Source organism: Cyclopterus lumpus, chromosome 18 (assembly GCF_009769545.1).
Source record: "Cyclopterus lumpus isolate fCycLum1 chromosome 18, fCycLum1.pri, whole genome shotgun sequence".
Classification (NCBI taxonomy): Eukaryota; Metazoa; Chordata; class Actinopteri; order Perciformes; family Cyclopteridae; genus Cyclopterus; species Cyclopterus lumpus.
This window is the reverse complement of record NC_046983.1, coordinates 8,478,983-8,501,683: the sequence shown is the minus strand read 5'-3', so window position 1 is coordinate 8,501,683 and position 22,701 is coordinate 8,478,983. Positions and strand designations below refer to the sequence as shown.

Genomic DNA, 22,701 nt, shown 5'->3' with positions numbered 1-22,701 from the left:
AAACCTCACATTTATTCCTGCCATGGCTCATTCTGAGTCATGAAGCAAACTGTCCTCTGGGCCTTAATCTAGTTTAGTAGGAAGTGCATGAAAGAGGTGTAAAGCTCTTGTTTGCAGGGTCCTTTGAATGGCGGAAACCTTTTGTGTGTTCTGAGTAATTCAGGAAGGCAGGCAGGGAGGAGGTACAAGGAGAGATACTGTACCATGAAGGGCAAAGTGCAGGCAGGTCCTGCACAGTGCTGCCGATGGGTTGTATTTGAATTAACAGCCACGCGGGAGGCCAAAGAATCCTGTAAAACTTGCTTTGCAACAGCAGGTGGAGGAGAGAAAAAACATTTGACTTTCTTTATTTGACTCATGGCAAGTTTCTGTTGAGGAACCACAACATGAACCATGGATAATCAAGATAATTAATCTTGTGTATCGTATTTATAGAAATAATTTGAACCTCATCATGTCTATTAGACATTTTAATAACTCGTAGTTTGTCATGGTAGCGGTTAAAAAAATAGTTGATGACATGGAAACATCTCATGATAACAAATTAAGCTTGTAAGTCATAGCACAATGATCTTGTTTTTATACAAATTCCCATTTAATTAGGCATACACTTCCAGTTAAGACTATTGCAGCGGCCCTCCAATGAATCCTCATGGAGGTCAATGTTCACTTTAGGTTGAAACGGTTTTACAGATGAGTTGAATCAACTTTATGGTCATTTTAGAAGCTGACGTTGTGGGTCTACTGAACTTTATTGCATTTTCCTGAGGAGCTTATTCGTCGACATACGGGCCAAACAATATCATTCAAACATCACAAAACGCCTGCACAATGATCATGAAGTTGAATTAACAATGAAAAAGGTTTCAAACAAAGACAAAGCATCAGGCTATAACATTTGAAGGAGTGACGAGAGGATGTGTTGCAGGGTTGTTGCATTCAATAGTTAAAGCTCATTTTATTATGTAGGCCACACACTATGTGTGCGTTGTACACAAAAAACATAGCATTTAGTTTCAGCTATGTGTACAAGTGTGTATCCAAATGAAACAACACAGCATTTAGTTTCAGCTATGTGTACAAGTGTGTATCCAAAAGAAACAACATAATTTAGTTTCAGCTATGTGTACATGTGTGTATCCAAATGAAACAACATCATTTAGTTTCAGCTATGTGTACAAGTGTGTATCCAAAAGAAACAACATAATTTAGCTTCAACTATGTTGTGTGTATCCAAATGAAACAACACAGCATTTAGTTTCAGCTATGTGTACAAGTGTGTATCCAAAAGAAACAACATCATTTAGTTTCGCCTATGTTGTGTGTATCCAAAAGAAACAACATCATTTAGTTTTCATTTGGTACACTGTGTGTCCTCAGGCAATTAATTCACTACAACTTGAAAACACTTAATTGTATAATTTGAAAAATGTGTTTGGCTTCCCTGTCCAGTCAAACCACATTGCCATTGTTATGGACTTGGTGACTGACATGATGACTTCTGCCACTGACGTTATTACCTGTGCAGGTGCTTTCATATTTGTGCCGGGTTGAAAGCTCAGGTGAGAAGAGTCCGGAAGAGGTGTGGCCAGGAGAGCGACTGGAAGGAGGCGGAGCCGAACACACGCAGGTAGACCAGAACGCGCTCGGGGTGACTCGTGGGAACATGCAACGCTACACAAACAAGACAAATCGGCAACATCGGTGCGATAACCCGACTGGATCGATCACATGGTGAATTATTCGGGCCGAGTTTAGGAGTCCGGGAAGAGCTGTGAGTCTTGGGGGAAGCCCTCCGTCCACGTCGCCGGAGGATTCGACTCCGACATGGATCGATCGTCTCGGGGCGTGTTTGATTACGAAATCTAGCTGTCAACGACCGGACACCTGAGTTATTTTGATTAACGGTAAGTGTAAGTTGCTACATCGGGTGGGGTGGGGGGGAGATATAGGTGATAACAAGTCAGAAAGGTTTAAAAAAAGAATCAGCTCATGTATTTCTAAATACTTCGACATAAAGGCCTTATTATATAAACGGTAGAGATTTAGGTTTAGAGATGTATTGGGAATTAATTATTATTAATGTTTTCCCACATGATGCTATTGTGTGTATTTACAAGTAGTAGGAATACATAATTAGGCCTACACCCACTTAATAGTATGGCTACTGCACTTAATTCAAATGTTATGGCACATTATTTGAGGTTAAATTACAACTGTATTCTACTTTACTTTTATTATTACATTATTATGGATTAAACTACCATCATGAATCACATCCACCAGCTACAACATGGAAATACTGCGTACACAGTAATCCATCACTGATAATAATTCAATAACATAACATATAATAACACAGTCTGCACTTGAAAAACACACACAGCATCTAGGTGTCATTTATTAAAGGCACGGTCTTCACTTCTTTGATAGCAGATCAGAATAATAGTGTGATCTAATATTAAAGCTTTTTGGCCATTTGAAGTCACAGACAATGTCCTGCAAGATAAAAGTCAGGCCAGTTCAACTTGTGACTGCTCATCCATATAAAGCTATTAACTAAATAGTTGCACAGTTAACACATGCCTTTGGGCTGAGAGGGGTTTTCAGTAGCTGGACAGGTTAAAGATTGATCACTCTGTACATAAAGAGAACGATCGCATGGGTCTCTTTGTTGACCAGTGTGCATTTCTTTTTCTTTCCTTTTTGGAGTTGAATGTGACCTGCAGACAATTTGCCTCATTCAAGTTTTAAATAATTGGGTGTTGTCCCTGTAAATGAATGCATGCCCAGGCTAGTAACTTCTTGCACTTGTCGGGTTTTTGATGCATCAGTTGGGGCCGAGAAAGAGCCGAGTGATTGCTGGCAATGTGGTTCTGCTGGTTGTTTTACGTAGATGTTCATTTTAAAGGTAGTGGAACGGGGAATGTAGGAGGTCTTCCCTGACTCATACCTGCAGGACTGATAAGCAGAGGATTTATGTACCACCCTTTCGTAACAATAATTCTTTTTTTAATCAACAAGGACATGCAGCAAACTTAATCATCCTGATTATTGTACCTGTGACTAAGAACACTGTCAACATCAAAGATGTTAAAGATATGCAAATTAAGAGTTAAGTTGAAAGAGAACATGAAGCTCCAGGCAGCCTGACAGGAGGACTGCTGTCAACACAAAGCACGACTTCAGCAGTTACATAAGTATGTGTTGAACAGGATCCAGTCCAACAGGTGCCCCTAAACCAGATGCAAGCTAATGTTTCCAGCTCTTTGTTTGTCACATTCCCTGCACAATTGTTGCCTCTGAGGTTCAAAATGAATCACAATGCAGTAAACAGTTATTCACTGATACTGAATCCACTTGCTAATGCATCTGAGAAACCTTTGTCTGCTTTTGGTTTCCTTTTGTTTTCCCCTCAACTGTTCCTCTTCCTTATAGGATTTGACTCTCTTTCGAGTCGAAATCTGCATACACACGACACTACTTTCACGTTCTCTTGGTTATAAAAAGATGCAGTATAGTAAATGTGATCAGCAGAGAGTAAATAAAAAAGTTGCCAGTAAGCGATTCCCTCTGATGGCACACCAACAAACTATTTAAAAAGGTTGGCACACAGCTAAAAGCAGAACAATCCACAAAAAGGGCTTTTTGTTAGGTCTCCATGGTAACCAAGGCCCAAGCGTGAGCAAAGCTACCATCAAATAGGTTGTTTAATGAGATGAGGAAGACCCAGATAGAGCACTGGTTCTTAAATGGGTCTTTTAGGACTGGAAAACACGATTGAGTGCTGTCGTGTTCCTGTCGTGAAGTTTTAATGTAATAAATTTAGATGCACAATGAAAACTGAACACTAAATACGCAAACGGTCTCACAACTGTTGTATAACCTTTGACCCTCAAGGCAGGTCGGCCAGGTGATGCTGATGGACAAAGACACTCAGTGGCTGTATCATCTCCTGGCCGAGGTCCAGCTGGAGAAGTTCTACCTGCGCGTCAGAGATGGCCTCAACATCACCCGCACTGAGCACTTCAACTACGTCAAGGAGTCCGACCTGGAGCAAATAGGGATCAGCAAACCCGGTGAGCCACATCGCCTCCTTTGATCATCGTCGCCAACAAGCTCAGGGACTATATATTTTTATATATAGTAGTTTTAAAGCTGCCACGAAAAGGAGAAATTACTTTTCCACGCTGCTTCCTTGTATCTTGGTGTGTTGCTTATTGCTTCATTTCAAAATGAGTTAATCACCCGATCCTTCAACCAGATATTTAAAAGAGAGTAAAAACCACAGAGCTGATCAAGTAATCTATTGAGATGTAATGTATGATTATGAGTCAATCGGGTAGATTAACAGGAACAACTTCACTCTCCTTTGTTTATATTCCAGTCCGGCCTCTTTTCAGCTCTAATATGAAGTTTTTTACACATTTTTTACAAATTTTATTATTTGTTTTGTCTAAATTATGCCAGAAAATAGTGAAAATCAACAATTTTCCGGAGCTGTTTTGAAATAAATCAAACCGATTTCTCTTGATGGATATACCTACATACTTTTTTTCCCCTGGCAGCACAAAGAAGATTATGGGATGCTCTGAAACGCTACAAGACAAATGCCCGAGCACGGTCATGGGCGCCCAAGGTCTGACACGTGTAGCTCATCAAAGTTTGTTGGAGAGTTCATATCGATTGTGTGAGAACTAAATGTAAATCGGTAATGACTTTTCTATTAATGTATTGCTGCATATAGGCAGCCAGTGGTCGAGATCGGGACGGAGGGGAGCAGTGGAGCGGAGGCGGCCCGGCTCAGGGTCAGGAGGCGGGTAGCCGTGCTCTTCCATGCCTTATCCAGGACAGCGAGCTGATTCTGGGGGAGAAGCTGGGCTCCGGGTCCTTTGGGGTGGTGAAGAGGGGAGAGTGGCACACGCCTACCGGCAAAGTGGTACGGGACAGATTTGTGGAATTTATTTTGCATGTTTTTACGCTTGTTTTGCTTTTATATTCTGTACAGATGCAGTCAAAGAGTACGGCCCCCCCCAAGAAGTAGCTGCAGCACGCAGCTACTTCTTGGGGGGGCCGTACTGTTTAAAAAAAAAAAACTACTGTACACTACCGGCTCGGCACCAAACGGCAAACAGGCACAGTTAGCGACCAGCTGGTGAACACAGTGAAGCGTTTAGCAGATAAAAAGCCAGAGATTTCCCTCAGGATTTGGCGGCGACCATAAACGAGCTAAAAAGAGAAACATTCATCACTTGTTGTAGCTTTAAAGTCACTGTGTCAGTCACTGAGTAAATGTACATCAATCATAAACTCACAAACTGGTTTGGGATTCTCAGCATGGCGTAGTCTCAATGCTGAGGGGTTTGGCGGCAGGTTTGTGATTGAGCCTTTCTCTTTTCACCTCTCTCAGTTGCCTGTAGCAGTGAAGTCCCTGAGGAGCAGCATGTCCAAGCAGCCGGACACACTGACGGACTTCCTCCAAGAGGTGACCACCATGCAGTCCCTGGACCACCCCAACATCATCCGATTGTATGGCGTGGTACTCACACAGCCCCTCAAGATGGTGAGATGTTTGGATGTTTCCAACGTGGAGAAGCAATGTGGATCCAATCAAACTGAGGTGTGTTCAGGAGCTTGACCGCACATTGACGTATTTCCCGTTTCTTCCAGATAACAGAGCTGGCCCCATCGGGCTCGCTATACGACATCCTGCGCTCGCGTCAGTACGAGTACCCCCTGATGCGCCTCTGGCTCTTTGCGTCCCAGATCGCGGCGGGGATGGACTACCTGGAGACCAGGAGATTCATTCACAGAGACTTGGCTGCGAGAAACGTCCTGCTGGCATCCAGGGAGATGGTAAAGATCGGTGACTTTGGCCTGATGAGAGGCCTGAGCCTAGAGACGGATCACTATGTGATGACCGCACACAGGAGAATCCCGTTTGCATGGTGAGGACTGTCGGGGGAGGGGAAATGGGGTGGAGGAGGAAATAATATTCAGGATTGTCACTAATTGCGTCTTTCTTTGTGGGCCAGGTGTGCTCCAGAGAGTCTTCGTGTCGGCACCTTTTCACATTCCTCAGACGTGTGGATGTTTGGCATCACCATGTGGGAGATGTTCACCTACTGTGAAGATCCCTGGTTCGGCCTGTCAGGCAGACAGGTACACGCATGCCAGCTTCGCTTTTGGTGACTGTATCCATGCCAGTCAGCATATTTGTCTTGGAATGTGTGTCTCCGCCCTGATGATGTTTTCCTTTTGCGATATGCTCCGTGACTCAGAGTTTGTATCTGTGATTTTTGTTTTTTTACTGTCTTCAATCCAGATTTTGTGGCGTGTGGAGAGGGAGGGGGAGCGCCTGGAGAAACCGCCAGATTGCCCAAAAGAACTGTACGCCGTCATGAGGAGGTGCTGGGCCTGCAACCCTGTGGACAGACCCAGCTTCATCCAGCTCACCGCAATGGTGGCAGAGGTGTGCAACTTAATGTGAAGCTTGTAACGTCCCTGGGGATGAAATCAGAGGAGGCCCTATTGTCTTCCAGCCTCATCAGAAGAATCTGTTCCTTTTTTTTCAAAAATGCGACGGAAGTGCATGATTTTACAGTAAATCTTTTGTTTTTAAATTTTTCCCCACCTCTGTTTTCCTTTGCAGGCGAGACCGATGGAGGTGAAAGCGTCAAGAGACTTTGCAGAATCCAGAAAACTCGCTCTTGTGGCCAACGACCTTGTGACCGTCATAGAACACGGGTGGGTGAAAGGAAAGAGGGTGGGGCTAAAAGAGTAAAATAAATACTTTGACCAGCACAATGAGCCTTTGTTAAGATGAAACAGGGGTTTAAATCAGCTTCTCCAAACCGCATTCCAGCCCTCATCTCATGGAGTCCTTTAACGCATATGTGCTTTGTTTGTCTGGCCAAGTCTATGACACACTCACTGTTTGCAACTTTTTTCATTTAGACACATTTCAAGCAACAAAAAAATACACCGACATCCATAAAAATCAACTCAAAATAAATACGTTCTTTCTTGTGAAATAAGAATACATAATATGTTAATTCTGTTGGTATTATTATTGCAAAATAGAAAGTACTGAAAGTGGTACAAACTCATTCATGATGAGATGACATCCATCCCATTCATTTATATTTTTCATTTCATTAATGAAACTAATCATAACATTGTTTGTTTTTAGCATTAAGTTCATTCTTGACCTTTTGGAAAATGTATATCTAAAATAAAAAGAAGTCTGGTAACTCTACTTACCTGTAGCCTCCTGGACAGTTAAATATAATTAGTATGACCAGGAACTCCCTGACTTAACTGTTCCATCAGTTTTGGGCCAAAGGTCACCTCCCAGTCGTCTCCCTTTAAACACAGAAAGCTTGTTGGGTTGTCCTTCAACTGTTCTCTCTCTCTCTCTCTCTCTCTCTCCGTGCAGTCTGGAGCTGAGTGAGTGGAGAGGCCAGAACCAGAAGACGCTGGCAGTCGGCTGGTTTCCCGCGAGCCTCACTGTGCCGTCACACGCTTCTGTCGCCACCGTCGCCACGGCAGGCAACGCCGGGCCCAACTCGGCTTTTTCCATCGCTTACATCTCAACCCCGGTGAATGGCAGCCTGCAGCACAAGGGGCACGGAGACACCAAACCTGAGCGCAGCTGGGGAGCGCCCGATAACCTGGACGAGTCAGTGACACCGTGCATTAATTTCTCTCTAACGTACTTCGGCCGTTTGCTGTATTTCCTTCTAGAACACCTCACATTAGCTGTCCAACTAATGTGTTTCCTGTTCTGATCTGTGCAGCAATGGCAGCTGGAAGACGGGCCCCGCCAGGGAGAGGGAGGGCTCCAATCTGCAGCAAATGGCAGGTAGGTAGCTAAAAATAATGTTATGATATGATATGGCTAGATATCATCTGGGATTTGGCATGTTAAATTATTGTACATTGTACCATATCTTTAATCTTGTAATTATCCTGGTCCGGCTGCATTAAAATGGACAATCACATCCTCATTACTTAATGATTTATTCATTTTATTCTCATCCTCATTAGCTTCCACAAAGTGGTTGCTCCCCCTCCGAAGGTCCACCTATGACATTGCATTAAACCCTAAGAGGCAAAAAAAAAAATGACATTTGATTTTTGCCAAAACTGCCCAGCTCCAGTAATAAGCTCTATATAGTCTGTAGAAAAAGGTCTGTACCCTTTTCATATTTTCATATTTCATCTTACATCACTGATCCAAATGGGTCATGCACTGCATCTTTTGCAGACCCTAAAATGCCTTTTAAAAGGTTTTACATATAGCTTAATGAAAATATTTATAGTTATATTTCTAACACATTCTATTCTAAAAAGCTGCTTGCGATGAAGTTATTAAACAACAAGCCTCTTTTCCATTCAGGTAGCTGAATTGATGTATTCATTCATTCTCAGCAGAGGGCCCTCTGGTGGCTCCTAGTATACCAACATACACTTCATAAATACTGTTAATAATGTAACAATGTTACGTAACAAGGGTCAAAACCGTCAGCGTTCAACGTATCCGTGGTTTACAGAGACGTGCAAACATCAGATCTGAATCTGTTCTTTAGTAAACAGCCGAGCAGTTCGACAAGTCAAACGTTTGTATGTGCGCGTCAACTTATGATGCCAGTCGTGTGCTGTGACAATCATTTGCGGCTCTGTGAATGCATGTTGTAAATAGGGTGATAAAGTATCTGAACCCGGATCATTTGCTACCTCTTCATGATTAATGTTGAATTCTGCATTAAAAAGGCCCTTCCTTATGTCTTCAGGTATGTCGCAGAGCCTTGAGTCCGTTCTGAATGGGCAGCGGCCGAGGGCTCACACAGTCGGGGGCGCTGCGAGTGGATCAGCAGGGCAGGACTCGTGGCCCCCGCCATGCCAGCTCGCAGTGTGGTGGTCTCGGACCCACGGCGGTTCAGCGAGGCCAGTGTCATGCCGCCTCCCCGGCCACCGCCACCCAACCTGAAACGCTATAACATGAAACCCCCGAGGAGGCCCACGATCCACCCGGTCCAGGTCAACTCCTGGCCTACACCTTTGCTCCTGTCCCCTCCAGCGCAGACGCCGGCACAACCTCCGTCACGTTACCCACCTCAGCAGGGCCTCGGAGGCTCCAACCTGACTAAAATGGCCCACTTGGCACGCTCGACCCCGCAGCTGGACGAGTACACCGACAACCGAGAGAGGGAGCGATCCAGAGATCGAGATAAGGTCCACGTTGCAGAACACACGAGAGAGTCTCACCGCGCAGGTAACGAGGAGCGACCGATGATCTTCTAGCTTCTTTCGTGTGTTAAAAAGCTTGTTCGTCGTATATTTAAAGTGCAAGCGCCGTTGCTCTGCTCCTCTCAGATCATGGAGGCGGTTCACGGAAGTGACCATTGAAGAGGTGCACACTGCACTGCAAACGTAATGACTGGAACCCGGTGCGAGCCGAACAACAACTCAAGGTCACGAAATGACACAGTTTCAAAGTGTAGTTTGTGAAAGTGTATTTTAATTGAGATAAATAGAGCAAATCTACAATGTGTCAAGACGTTTTAATGTAGCCTTAACTTGTGTATACTAATGTGTCGGCTTCTTTTCAAGTATAACTTTAATCAATTGAATACAGAATTGGTTATTATTGTAATATTCTAATTTTTTGTTTAATAATATTTGTATTTATGCCTTTCCAGTTGGAGCAGCTGTACTTGCTGAGCCTCTGCTCCAGAGAAGACTGTCTGAAGATCCTCTCCAAATACCAGTGGAACCTGCAGATGGCCAGCAGCTACCTGATCCGGTGGTCACGGGAAGAGAGGCCGGTCGTTAGTGCAGAAAGACGAGTCTGAGGGGATTTTCTAGCTGTTGTTTTTTTTTTACATGTTGTCATTCAGTGGTTACTGGAGGCTGCCCAACACAATCTTGGGAACAGATGGGAGGTCCAATAAATATATAAGTAGAAAAGTGAAGTTGTATGAATGTATAAAAGGAAAACACTTCGGACAGGAATTAAGAAAAAGGACTATCGACTACTGCTTTTGTATTTTTAATGCTGTTCAGCACATTTTGTGCATCTTGCAAAGATTTTTTTGTATCTTAATGCATTTGTATATATTGTATGAGAAATGATTGTGTATTGAATAAAGTGATTATCTGGTCTAAATACTCAGGTGCTGTGCGGAAGTGCATGATTACTGTTGTATAACACTCTAAAGGAACTTTGTGGTGTGTTCAAGTGCATGCTGGTCTTCAGGACGATTTAGTGTCTTAACTGAATTTATATACGGATGTCATTTACTTTAGACATCAACCCAGTCACTCAGACCCTAGATATGCAGTATCACTTTCATATATTTCCATGTGGGAAAACTGTGTTCATAGATAAATATATGTATATGTGTGTGTGTGTGTGTGTGTGTATATATATATTGCTTTTTAAAATATATATATATACACACACAGAACCAGACCCTGAATGTGTGACTCTTGTAGAGTAAGAACCATAGGGTTACAAATCATGGGTGGACAATTAAAGTGTGAGACCTTTCTCAGGAGCACTGAGTCATGGATACACATGTACAGACATGCTCCCATAAATGCCATGCCTGCATTTCCCACATTTATCCAGAGGGTGGAGCTGTTTGATATTCAATGTGTGACTTGGGAGGTTTTTGTTCTCTCCTTTTGTTGCATCTGAAGTAGGGCATGGATTAAAAGTCTTTACAGCTTTACAAGTGCATGTTGTGTTGAGAAAGTTACCCAGTAACTAAAGAGCGTTAGAGAGTTTTAGTTGAACTGAACTTTGGCTGATGTTGTTTTTCTTCTGAAGCACAGATCATTTTTTCCAAGTGAAACCAGATGTTCCACATTTAGACTTTAGACAGAAAAGATAACATAAATATGGTTTCACATATTTGTTTTATTTCTGGAGGTACAGGGTATTTCTTAATTCAGTAAAAATGACTTACAAAATAGTTTTGACACAGTAAACTGATCCTGCAGATATAACTGATTGGATGATCATCAAACTGACACAATGAACAAAGAATTGCTGTACAAATTTTGGTCAAACTGCACACAGGCTGATGGTAGTGCATATATTAATATCATTACATAGATATAGATAAAGACACATTCAGTGACTGCCGTTAGAGCTGAGATCTTGATTTGAGAGCACTAGTGGCAACCGCCCCCCTATGTTGTCTCACGAGAAAGATTAAACACAGAGCACAGAGATGCATTCAAGAGCACATCGGCACATTTTCAAAACATAAACCTCACATTTTTCTTTGAAACCATTCGAAAGCACACCAACTAAACACAGATCACATTTCACAAGTTCACATTCAGGTCTTTTCCTGGGTCAGAAATTCAACGCGTTTCCTTTTACCCGCAACGAACTGATGTTGACTAACATCAACTTCTGCTTTTTCCTTTTCTTTTCAGTCCTCTTTTACACAATCTCTCTCCCATAGCATTACACTGGCGCGTGTTAAAGGCATCTGGCGGGCCAGGTTTGGCAGTGATCTCAGTCTCCATGGTAACCACTAGACCACAGGGTGAGCATGAGAGCATGTGTACTGTAGCCTGCATCATATACATGTCTCGAGGAATAGAGCGGTAGAGAAAGATCACTTTGGGAAACACCAACAAAACCATCACTTCCCTATGAGCGCTAAATAATGACAGTCGGTTTACTGCGGCTGATTTATATAATGGTTGTATATAAAGCTTTTGTTCATTTATAAGAGTCAAAGCCTACAGCCACGCTAGCAGCTCGGTGAGGCAGTTTGTAATGCGTTGAGCTAAATGCTGACATGTAGATGTTCAGCAGGTAGAATGTTTTACCATGCAAGCGATCTTAGTTTAGCTTGTATTAATATTAATTAGCACTAGACACAGTATAAGTAAGTATCTGTCTACCACCGGCAATACATACAGCCTCTACGTTCACAACGGTGTTAGTTACACAAGGCATGTTGTGGTTTCTTCATAAAAGAAGAATGCGATATTATTAGACAAACTTACATCATAAATCTGAAATATTATTGCTCGTGTAAAACAGTCTTGTTTTTATTCACTCTTATTTCACTATGTGTGGGTCCTAAAAAAGACAATTGAGGGACGATAGTTGACATTCTCTGAAACTACAGACTGTATGGAGTAAGGCAGCATTGGCAACGTGGTTTAAAAACCACCCATGGCAGGCATCTGGAATCAAGAGGTCATGAGGTCAATTTGGTTTGTGTTTGTAATGATCCTGGGTAAAGGATCATCACCCTTTTGGCTGTAATCTGGTTAAGGGTTGAAAAAAAAAAAAAAGATACATGAACATTGAATGCATAACTGGCACTTGATCTCATGCGGTTGTTTTCGCCTCCTCTTGGTTCTCCGTTATGAGAACACCGTGCTGCGCTGGTTGGCCTCCCCGACCTTCTCGAAGAACATGAAATCCTGCAAAGTGGCATCACAGAAGGAAATTCGTCAACTTTCAAGGCCGAGGCAGCACGTACAGTATACAACAAATAATTGTGGGGAAAAAAATAAATAAATAATATGGTCTTACTATGAGGAAGCAGGCTCCCATGAGCACAGCTTTCATCTTCACGTCCAAGTCCAGCGGGAACTGGATGCCAAAGTTGTCCGTGTCTGTGAAGACTTCCTTCAAAAGGCCGCTCCACTGCTTGCTGATGCGTCCGATGGGCGTGTCACTGTCTTTGCCCTTCAGCTGCAGAGTAATAAGATGTTTTATTCAGTATACGACACTGAGATCTTGTTGAGGTGTTTCCCAGAAACATGTATAACTTGGATCGGAACTGTTAATTGAAATGAGAAGAATTAAACCAGTGTCATGTCTGTAGGATAGCTTAGCGTAGCTTAGCTGAGCTTAAGACCCTGTTTCTGGCTGTGGCTTCACATCTGGACAGAAATGAGAGTATCCACCTTCCTCTAACACTACCATCCTCTGACCTCACCTCAAAGTTGACGTCTCCGCAGCAGTTGCAGGCAAAGCACTGGCCCCTCCAGTTTCATTATGGTCTCCTGTTGGCTCCCTGGATGGAAAAATTCGGCAGGAAAGGGTGCAGTCCTGGTTTGACGTAGCCTATGGTGGTGCCCGGCGGCGACTGGACCTCCATCTGGAAGGTCACGTTCAGAATTATATACACGTATGCCACAAGACGGGAAGGTTTTCCCTGAGAGCTTCAAATCTGCTCTCGACACAGACAGCTTTAAATAAAACATCACGGGCGTATATAGCGTGTCACACATGTGACACGGGACAGCAGGGATGATAATTGAACCTGTGACGGCTCCATTGTGGCACCACATAACAAAAGGTAATGCATCTCACATGGCTCCGGTCTGGCCAGTGAACAGAACTGCAGCATGTGATTAAACAGAGAAAGAGAGCGGCCTCAGAGGTGGAGCGGGGAGTCTAGGAGATCGTTAGGACAGACAAGGAGCCATTCATAGTGTGAACAAACCCCGGTCTGAGCAGACTGGTGCACAAAGACAGAGAAGCGCCACTCAGCAACTCATCAGTAACACACGGCGAAGGGAGGAAAGACAGACCGGCTAAATACAAGCTGGAAGGCGGACGATGTTTAAGCTTACAGGACCGAATAAGTTTCATCGGTGCCATTAGCTGCCTTAACGCTTTTAAAACACGCTCACAAATAAGAATGCTCTTCTTTTTTTTTTTAAAAGGGCTGTTTTTTTTGCATTCTTTTTCGTGATATCCAGACATGCAAATAGTTTTAGGTTTACTTGCCCAAATATTGAGATGTCCATCTCAACAACAACAATGCTTTGCAAAAAAACAACAACCCCGTCACACTCTGAATCCACTTTCATGAGGACTATTTGTGTCATAGAAAATAGTTCTTGTTATGACTGATCATCCAGAGTAAACTAGGACATTGATTCTAGAAAGACACGTTGCTGCTAAATCTTCCTAAAATAAAAGCTTGACGCTGTGAGCGCCACAAATAAATATTGTATTGAGAGACAGATATCTGGAAACCTGGACCAATAAGACCAAGAACTAGGGCTTTAAAAAGGTGAGGATTTTCACCTTGGTTGTTGAGCTTCATTTCCCAAAGTAACCTCAAGGATGATTATTGTTGTTATGTCTCAACCAGTAAGTTGAAATATGAATCAACTCCTTCAACGGGTAAGAGTTCATTCTTCTCTATCACAAACTCTTCAGATGATCAATATGGTTAAATATTAACAACATTAATAATGGAACACGTTATCACAGAGCTTATCCAAAAGCAGAGTGAGTACTTGACTTGGGGCTGAATTAACTATTGAATTGGCTCAATATTAATCTTGTTGTGGTAAATCAATATAATATAAGGCTATTCAAACTGCACACACACACACACACCTCTTGCAGGCAGCAGGGACACCAGCAGGAGACGCAGCGTAGAGGCCGTATGAGGCGGATGACCTCCCGGTCCGTGGTGTCCTTGATCTTCATGTCGAAGCTGCGCAGCGAGCCGCAGCAGTTCCGGGTGCAGCAGTCGTTCTTCTCCTTGGCCTTGTAGATCTTCTGGCCCAGGCTGTTCTTTATCTCGTACTGGTTGTTGGTCTCAAACCCGATGAATGCTGGGCGGGAGAAAGGAATAACAATAAGTGCAGATAAGCAAATCATTTTTGATTTATATTGAGGTGTAAAGCTCACCAAAGCCTGAGGAAAGGGCTGCTGCTGGTTATTTGCGATAAAGTGTAAGTGTGAATGGATGAACATGCGACATGTCTCACCCTCGAGGAGTTCCACTTTTTGATGGATCAGGACCTGGTCAATCTAAAAAGTACAAGAGGAGGTTTATCACTGCCAAATATATCCAACCTCAAGTCTGAAAGTCTTATTCCTCTTAAAACAAGTGGAAAAGATGGAACTTAACCTTTCTTTAACTTATTTCCTGTTTCTTTGTTTTAACTATTTGAATAAAAAGGTAACTGTTGATTAAAAATTGAACAAACTAAAAGACCAATTACTAATTTTTCCTTCACTAACTGACATTCCACTCCGCTCCAGTTTATGATGCAACGCAGACACTTTTATTCTGTAATAAACTTGAATTCAACTCTGGAGAAGTCCCGTAAACTAAGTAGTACAACAATTGTAAATATGTCACAGTAACACAAGTAATTGTTGTAACATTAATATTTGATGGATTTTTTTCCCACATGTGAAGGTTTCATTTCAAGTAAACATGGAGCGGTCCATCTAGACCAGTACACGTCCAATTACAGTAGCCTGTTGGGGTGCGACACAGTACACCCTCAAGTGTAGCTTGTTATCATTTCTATGAGTCACGGTGTCATAATCAGCAAACTGCTTGCTTACACAAATTAAGGGAACAAATTCCAGAAGTGAAGGAGTGGCTATTTAATAATCCGTCTTAGTTCAAAATAAAGACATACATATAAAAACAGGTGGAGCCGCATCACGGGCTCATGATTTATGGGCTGTGAAAATCTTTCTGTGATTTCTCTTTCCTACCTGGGTGAGGTACTCGAGCCCCGGTGGGACCCCAACAGGAACTGCAGCCGGTTCCCCAACCGGAGCCTGCGAGATCCCTCCATGAGGGGCGCCATACTCCAGTCCTGGAACTGGGCCCGGGCCGACGGCACCAGGCTGATACATGACAGGAGCTGGGCCTTGGTTGTACCCCATGTTGAAGCCCACTGGAGGGACTTGACTGGGGTCTCCGTACGTGCCCGGAGGAACTGGATAAGGGGCTCCGGAGTAGCCGCCGGGCTGAGGCATGGGGTAGGGTGTGTTGCTGTGAGAGCCTGGGTAACCTGGGGAGAAAAACATCATGGTGTACAGCTGTGTTCCTTTCTGTTCATTAGAAAGGCTGCAGACACACAGAGTTTCAAAGAGACACTCAAACTGGAAGCAATCAAGGTTAACTGTCACCATGAAACATTAAAAAAAAAAACACAATACAGTATTTAAAAACATAACTCAAACAAAGAAACATGAATAAAACCCATATAATAATTTAAAGGGGGGGCATACATAAAAACACAATACCAGCATTAAAAACGTCTCCGCCAAGTTCTAACATTACAATGAGAAGATCAAGAAAAATAGATGAATAATGCAGAGACAAACATTCAGGTCCTCATTGCACTGCGGTGGCTCCATGGAGGAAGCCCTGATCTCTTTGTGTGTGACAGCAGCTGCTCTGTGCTCCTAAGTGTGTAACAGTGGATCACCCTGCAGAGCCAATAAGCTACTTACTACCGGAGCCACAGAGGAGATTGGAACAATGTACAATATATAGCCGATACTGGGTTTGCTTCACTGTGTTAGCCTTGGTGGTCTCTTGTTTTCATGAAGAATATGCTCTTAAAAAAGGAGCTTTTTTAAACAGTACAATTTGGCCTGATAAGTCTTTATTGGGTTAGGAATTAAACAACTACAGACTCTTATCTGACCAGAGAGAACTAGACTAACCAGTGAGGTTTTCAACTGGATGCTTCAAGAAGAAAGTCTTGATTTAAACATCATAACATACATTTGTTTCTGATGTTTAAGCCAGGATCCGCCCTTCAACACCTGCTAATAACCCAAGTGAAATTGCAATCTAAAGGAAGTGGGTGCGATAGAGAAGTGCGGTGACGATGAAATAAAGTGGAACCTGACTGTTATGTGCTCACTCACTACCCGATGTGTTTCTCCTCGACAGAGTTATCATCTCATTTTAGAGTCTTGATGATGTTGCATAATGTTTCCTCCCCTCAACTATTAGGCTGAAAAAACTCCAAAACGAGTTATTTGTCTTGTGAACAAAGTGTGCAAAGACCTTTTCTTGGATTAGCGCCCTTCTTGTATTCTTATCTGTAATCGGCATAATACGGAAGGAAATGTCCCCTTTTCAGGCCAAAACTTACATGTCAAATGTGAGAATCTTCCGTTTTATATGAATGTAAATTTAATACGTTTGAGATATGAGCTGTAGCCTGAACACAACAAGCCTTCTGACGTGGTTTCTGTCTCTAGATGTGGGCTTGTTTCCTGTGTCATTTCATATATTTTTCCCATCCCTCTGCACAGGACACTTGTTGGTGTAAGCACCTAAATGTAAATGATTTTATAGCTGACCAAAATGGTTGTGTAGGTGTGGCAGGACAGACCACTAAACACCAGCTAAACCGGTTTAAAGGTCATTACACCATCTCATAGTGAGATAGTTCTTGCTTGCGGTCGTCTGCGTCAGTTAAATCCCAAAACAAATATGGATTAAAATGAGAGACTTTCTTTTAAGCTTCAGAAGTTCAAGAGGAAAACGTGAGTAATGTGAACTATGAACTTTTAGGCGTGAGGCTTGTTGTCGCTCCACCTTTTTCCACATTCCTTCCTCCACTAGCTGGAAACAAAAGCCCAATTTAAAACCAGAGGGTTCGCAGGAAGGCGGCCCTCGTTCACACAGAACAACGCACGTCCACGGCGGTACCTTTCACTTCCAAAACGACTCTTTCCCTTCCGGAGGGAGGCGGACGACAAAAAACAGAAGTGTTTTCATCTCAAGTTTCATGTAAACATTCTTTGAATTTCTCTCAAATTTCACCAACCGGGGGAGTATAACGTTTCTCAATCTGTGGCATCTAGAGGCGGGACCAGGTGATGCTCATTGATAAGGAATGCCTAATGGAAAGTTGGAGATTCAACTATGGCAGCTACATATTACATAATGGAAGAAGCCAAGAAGCCAATAAGGAAGTGTTGAAGCAATTCATTTACACCGCTATCAAATATCAGAGAAAATACTCACCGTCAGAGCTCTTAATTCTTTTCGATGTCTTTTTGAAAATCTAAATTAAAAGGATGGAAATCTGAAAGAGGAGTAGTTATTTTCTCCTCTTTCCTAGTCGTTGCATTAGGCGGCTTACCTGGAACAGACATGGCGAGCAGCTGGATGAAACCTTTTGTGGGGACGGAGTATCAGGAGGTGGTCGCCCTTCCCAGGATCTCTTCTAAAAAGGACAATACAGGAAGAAAGGGGCCGGGAGAGGGGCGACACAAAAGGGAGGGGTTTTGGACAGAAACGAAGTGGCAATGAACAACATTTAGCCTCAGATCAGTTACAGGATGACATTGAGTGACTTCCATTTCCCTGTAATCATGCCACAATGGTTTTAAAAAAAGGTATGTGTTGGGTTTCCGTTTACAAGCAAGAGCAAACCAAAACACCAAAACACCACCCAGTTCATCATGTCCTGGATCCGAATTAGTTCAGTCAAAGCCTCGACAACCTCAGCCAGCATTAAGAATCCTCGATATCCACCTGAAGACACAGACTCAATCACTTGCTCCTGAGGCTTAAGAACAGATGGGACGGGCGGTGTCTTTCTCTTTGAGTTTGCCAACGTCACGAGTTTCGTTTTGTCCCTTTTGGTAACCGGCCAAGAGACTGTACGGTGTGCGAGCCGAGCGCGAGGTTTCATTTGCATTAAAAGTGAACATTTGCATCGGGCACATTTACAACCTCCACAAGTCCATAAGTCCAGTCTGTGATTCAGTGGAAACTAAAAAGGAAGCAAATAGCTCCCTTGATCTCCGTATTAGCGAACATGAATTGGACAACATAATGGGTGTGACGTACTCCAGAGACAGCTAAGGTCTGAGGTCAACCATGTTTTCCACTGGATCCTCTTGCTTTACAGTTTTCTCCCATCGCCAATTACGACATTAAACCGTATAGTGCGACTTGAAGCCTCATAAAGTAACCAGAATAGCATTTGTCTAATGAAGCATTTTTTTCCCACACCACATGACCAAACACGTATACCTTGCTTACACAGCCCTCTCCTCGGACTGGAGCGTTATATCTGCCTTACACACGCGCACACACACACACACGCGCACGCACGCCCACTCACTCACTCACACACACGACGGTCTAGTAACAACTTGATAAAAACGTGTAAAAAGGCGCAGGAAGCTCACCTCTCTGGCAGCTGCTTTTAAGTGAAAGACTTGTGATGGGGTAAAAGGGTCCACGCGCTGAGCCAAGGCACTTTTTTTTTTCCTCCCAGACCTGTTTATCGTCGCTGCCCTGTTGCTGTGCTCGCCCCGCCCCATCAACATAAATGATCTCCTCCCCTCAGACTCATGCGAACCTTTATGGCGAGCTTCCGTGTTCTGGCACATCTTCACACGGTGATTCACATCTTAATTGTCGGACACTGAAAACGACGTCGTATCTATTGTTCTCAAGGCGTCTGCTTGTTTCTCGCATCGGTGTGCGCGGTCACACGCACGGATCTGTAACAATGTTATCAAGTGCAGTAGTGGTGGGAGCGATGCCCCGGCTGGTGTTCTAATAATGGCCGCCAGAGGGCGCCAGTGCCTCAGTTGATGACGCGCTCACCGTGTCAGGACACTCGACTGAAAAACTACAAGAGAGGCCTTAAGGAGAAGATTTAGCCAGAGCATATAAACTGATATTTACACATCTGAACAGATCTCACAAGTGTTCCCTTTGTTATTACACCACCGTTATGCAAATTAACCTTGTGGTTGCAGAGATATACTTTTTTCTATTATGTCATTTTTGAGCAGAGTTCTAAAGAATAGGTGTGTTTTTAAAAACAACTCCCAAGTTAGTATCTGCAAAATTGACCTAAATACAGGTAGTACAAAGGTGAGTACTACTTTAGTCATTATACAGGACTATATAGTTAATACACTGGTGGGCGGTTATCATTGACTATCTTAAAGAGTTCATATTTTTGAAGCTAGGTAACATTACTTGACGCTATTGTTACTTATGTACAACAATTAAATGAAACTGAACAAACTACACTAATCAAATATATATATATATATATATATATATATATATATATATATATATATATATATATATATAAACCAAATTAGCTAACTAAATTAATTAACTAAATTAATTTAACTAGACAAAAGGCTGGCTGACACCCTGCCATGTTTCCTCTACATTGTAAACGAAACAGCATCAAACATAAATAAACTAAGTTCTACTTTAAACTATCTAAAGTGCACAAAACTAAATTAAGACTAATATAATAATAATATTAACACAGAGTAAAATGAATATGTGAAATGTGAAAGTAGTTACGTTAGCTTGTGACTTTAGACTAACAGTTACCAAAAGTTATAAACCAACACTCACTGGAGCTTTTTAGCAACCTGCTGTATTTGATTTTAAATGTAATACAACAAATATACAACACAATGTATACTTACAACCTGCTTGGCTAACTTTGTTAATATGAAGTCAAAAATGTATGCTAGCAGCAAACTAGCTTAAAGACCTAACGTTAGCTAGTCATTTATTCTCAGAAGTTGTTGAAGACCAAAACAAAGCCCAAAGGACGCTGAATATTGGATTTACAATTAAATGTACTTAACATTTGCTTATTTCATTTATACGTTTATAATGTATTTAGTTTATTGTAGTACATGTTTGTATGTATTACCTGAGTAAATATATTTAGGTATAGTTTCTGGTTTCGAACACAGGTAACATTATGACCGCATATTGTTTTAGGCATTTCAGTAGCACATGCTGGCTGACATCGTTAATGCTATTGGTTACACCTGTGCTTTTCCTGCTATGGAAAGTCCAAACGTCTGCTATTTTTTTCCCGGTTTATTAGCGCTGACACCGACTATGACCTTTGTTCAGTTCATGTGTCTGTCTGTGTTTCTATGAACAACACAAAGACAAATGGCTGAATTTACATGTCTGGACAAATTCCATCTGACAAATGTTTTGTTTATGATTTACATTTTTGTCCCATGTTAGTCGTTTCTAAGGTTGCTCACATTTGTGGAGGGAGCAGTCTTTGTTGAGTCTATATTTGGCACCCGTTGCAATGCCTGATACTTATAGGGCACTGGCCCAGGGCGGGGTATGAGACTTAAAACACACACACACACACACACACACACACACAAAGATAGGGGATGAAGCACACTTTAATGTTACTAGTGTTGAGGACCTTTACACCTTCTCACAATTAATGTACTATTTAAAACCAAAAAGATGTGTATACTTGAATTTTTTTTAATGTATAACCAATTTATAATAACTTAAAGTGTAGACAAGTGCTGTTAGATAAACTGTTTGCCATTGTTTTTTCCATTTCTTGCTGAGAGATGAGACAATATCAGCCGGTTATCTTAGCTTAACAAAAGGAAGTCACTGCTCTGAACCAAGAAATAGTACATAACACCCCATAAAACCACAACTTTTTATTTGTACACTTTTTCAACAGTCATGAGTAAATTAGCTGTAGTTTCAGTCACCCTGCAGACATTGTAGAGAGTGGTTTTAACCTCAACTAACACTCGGCATGAAAGCAAACTCCCAAAATGTCAAACATCCCCTAACTATTGTCAATAATGTTTATGTTCCACTATTTACATATCTTAAATACACAAAGTACGATGTTGAAAATGGTATACTATGTTAAGATATAGTACACTTTTAAATGTAATCAAATGCTGTATAATACTTTGAATGCTTTAACGAGACACCTGAAATTTATTTGAGTAAATGTATGCCAAATTGTCCCGGCATCCAATGAGCTTAACTCTAACATTCACCTTTACCTAAAACAGATTCTGATGTCCACATTTTGAAGGATTATCCTTCAGTTTACATCTTCTGGAGGACATTTTGGTCCTGTATTGTAATAATACAACCCTCTCTCACTCTCTCACTCTCTCACACACACACACACACACACACACACACACACACACACACACAGCCAGAAGCTACTAATGAGGCCTGTCCCTGGAGGTAATCAGTGCAGCCTATCTGGCCTCTGCCCCTGCTGCCAGCCTTGTCTTGGTTTATTTATACACGCCTGATCTATCAGCACTAGTTCTATGTTTGGTGGGCATCGGTGTCCCAGAACAGAAATAATTAGGACAGGGCGGGAAAAGAGGAAGAGTGAAAACGTGTCTGAATGCGCATAGCTCAGAGCGGTAACCCCCCCCCCCCCCCACCCCACCCCTCGCAGCCTGCCAATCTCTCCATCCGTCCCTGCTTCACTGTCTCCTCTCTGTTTTGTTTTCTGGAGACAGAGGCAGCAGGCAGGCGGGTGGAGAGAGTTGTGTGTGGTCTGGATTGGGCTGGCAATCGGCCGGTGAATTCAGGGTTTTCCAGATGACCACACACACTGGGGTCCTGCTAGGCCCACTATCTCTGATCTCACTGTCTCTGGGCTTCTCTTTCAAACCCAAACACAAGTTAATGCAGGAGCTTTGGATAAAGTGGTATGTTAATTTTGACTGTCAATTTACTTTGGACTATTAACTGAGTTATATTGTTGTTAATTAGTTGAATTATTCAAGGTCACAGAGTAACTATTAGAGTAATAATTTAGTCCTAAGGATGAGCTGACATATTTTTTTCTTTAGGGGACGAGGCTACAGCTACATTCTCAGCGATGACCTTATCTCGCTCCCATCTTCCCTCATAGCGGCCCTCATAACGAGGGCGTGGTATATGTATCTGTATGTACGTGTGTCGAGGCATGTTGTCAGCACTTACAATCTCTTAAGAGAGACTTGGACACTAATGATGACAATGCCAGGCGGCAAGGCGTAATTGGCATGTCTGAAGTTACACACACACACACACACACACGCACACACACACTTAGCCTAAACAGCCA

At 42.5% G+C, this 22,701-nt stretch overlaps 2 protein-coding genes across 2 annotated transcripts; one reads left to right on the top strand and one right to left on the bottom strand.

Moving 5' to 3' along the window:
* Nucleotides 1-1,618: 1,618 nt before the first annotated feature.
* On the top strand, nucleotides 1,619-10,160 carry tnk1 (tyrosine kinase, non-receptor, 1). The gene is given in 17 exon segments (XM_034557856.1): nucleotides 1,619-1,907; nucleotides 3,901-4,079; nucleotides 4,569-4,639; nucleotides 4,748-4,939; nucleotides 5,411-5,563; nucleotides 5,671-5,948; nucleotides 6,036-6,162; nucleotides 6,326-6,472; nucleotides 6,653-6,747; nucleotides 7,439-7,681; nucleotides 7,800-7,864; nucleotides 8,796-8,867; nucleotides 8,909-9,271; nucleotides 9,356-9,399; nucleotides 9,401-9,433; nucleotides 9,435-9,476; nucleotides 9,705-10,160. Coding segments are annotated over 16 exon segments (2,241 nt in total). The 5' UTR covers nucleotides 1,619-1,907; nucleotides 3,901-3,916; the 3' UTR covers nucleotides 9,858-10,160.
* Nucleotides 10,161-11,304: 1,144 nt separating this feature from the next.
* On the bottom strand, nucleotides 11,305-18,941 carry LOC117747740 (phospholipid scramblase 2-like). The gene is given in 8 exon segments (XM_034557176.1): nucleotides 11,305-12,462; nucleotides 12,575-12,736; nucleotides 12,984-13,145; nucleotides 14,402-14,622; nucleotides 14,779-14,821; nucleotides 15,524-15,825; nucleotides 17,923-18,006; nucleotides 18,822-18,941. Coding segments are annotated over 7 exon segments (963 nt in total). The 5' UTR covers nucleotides 17,936-18,006; nucleotides 18,822-18,941; the 3' UTR covers nucleotides 11,305-12,402.
* Nucleotides 18,942-22,701: the final 3,760 nt, after the last annotated feature.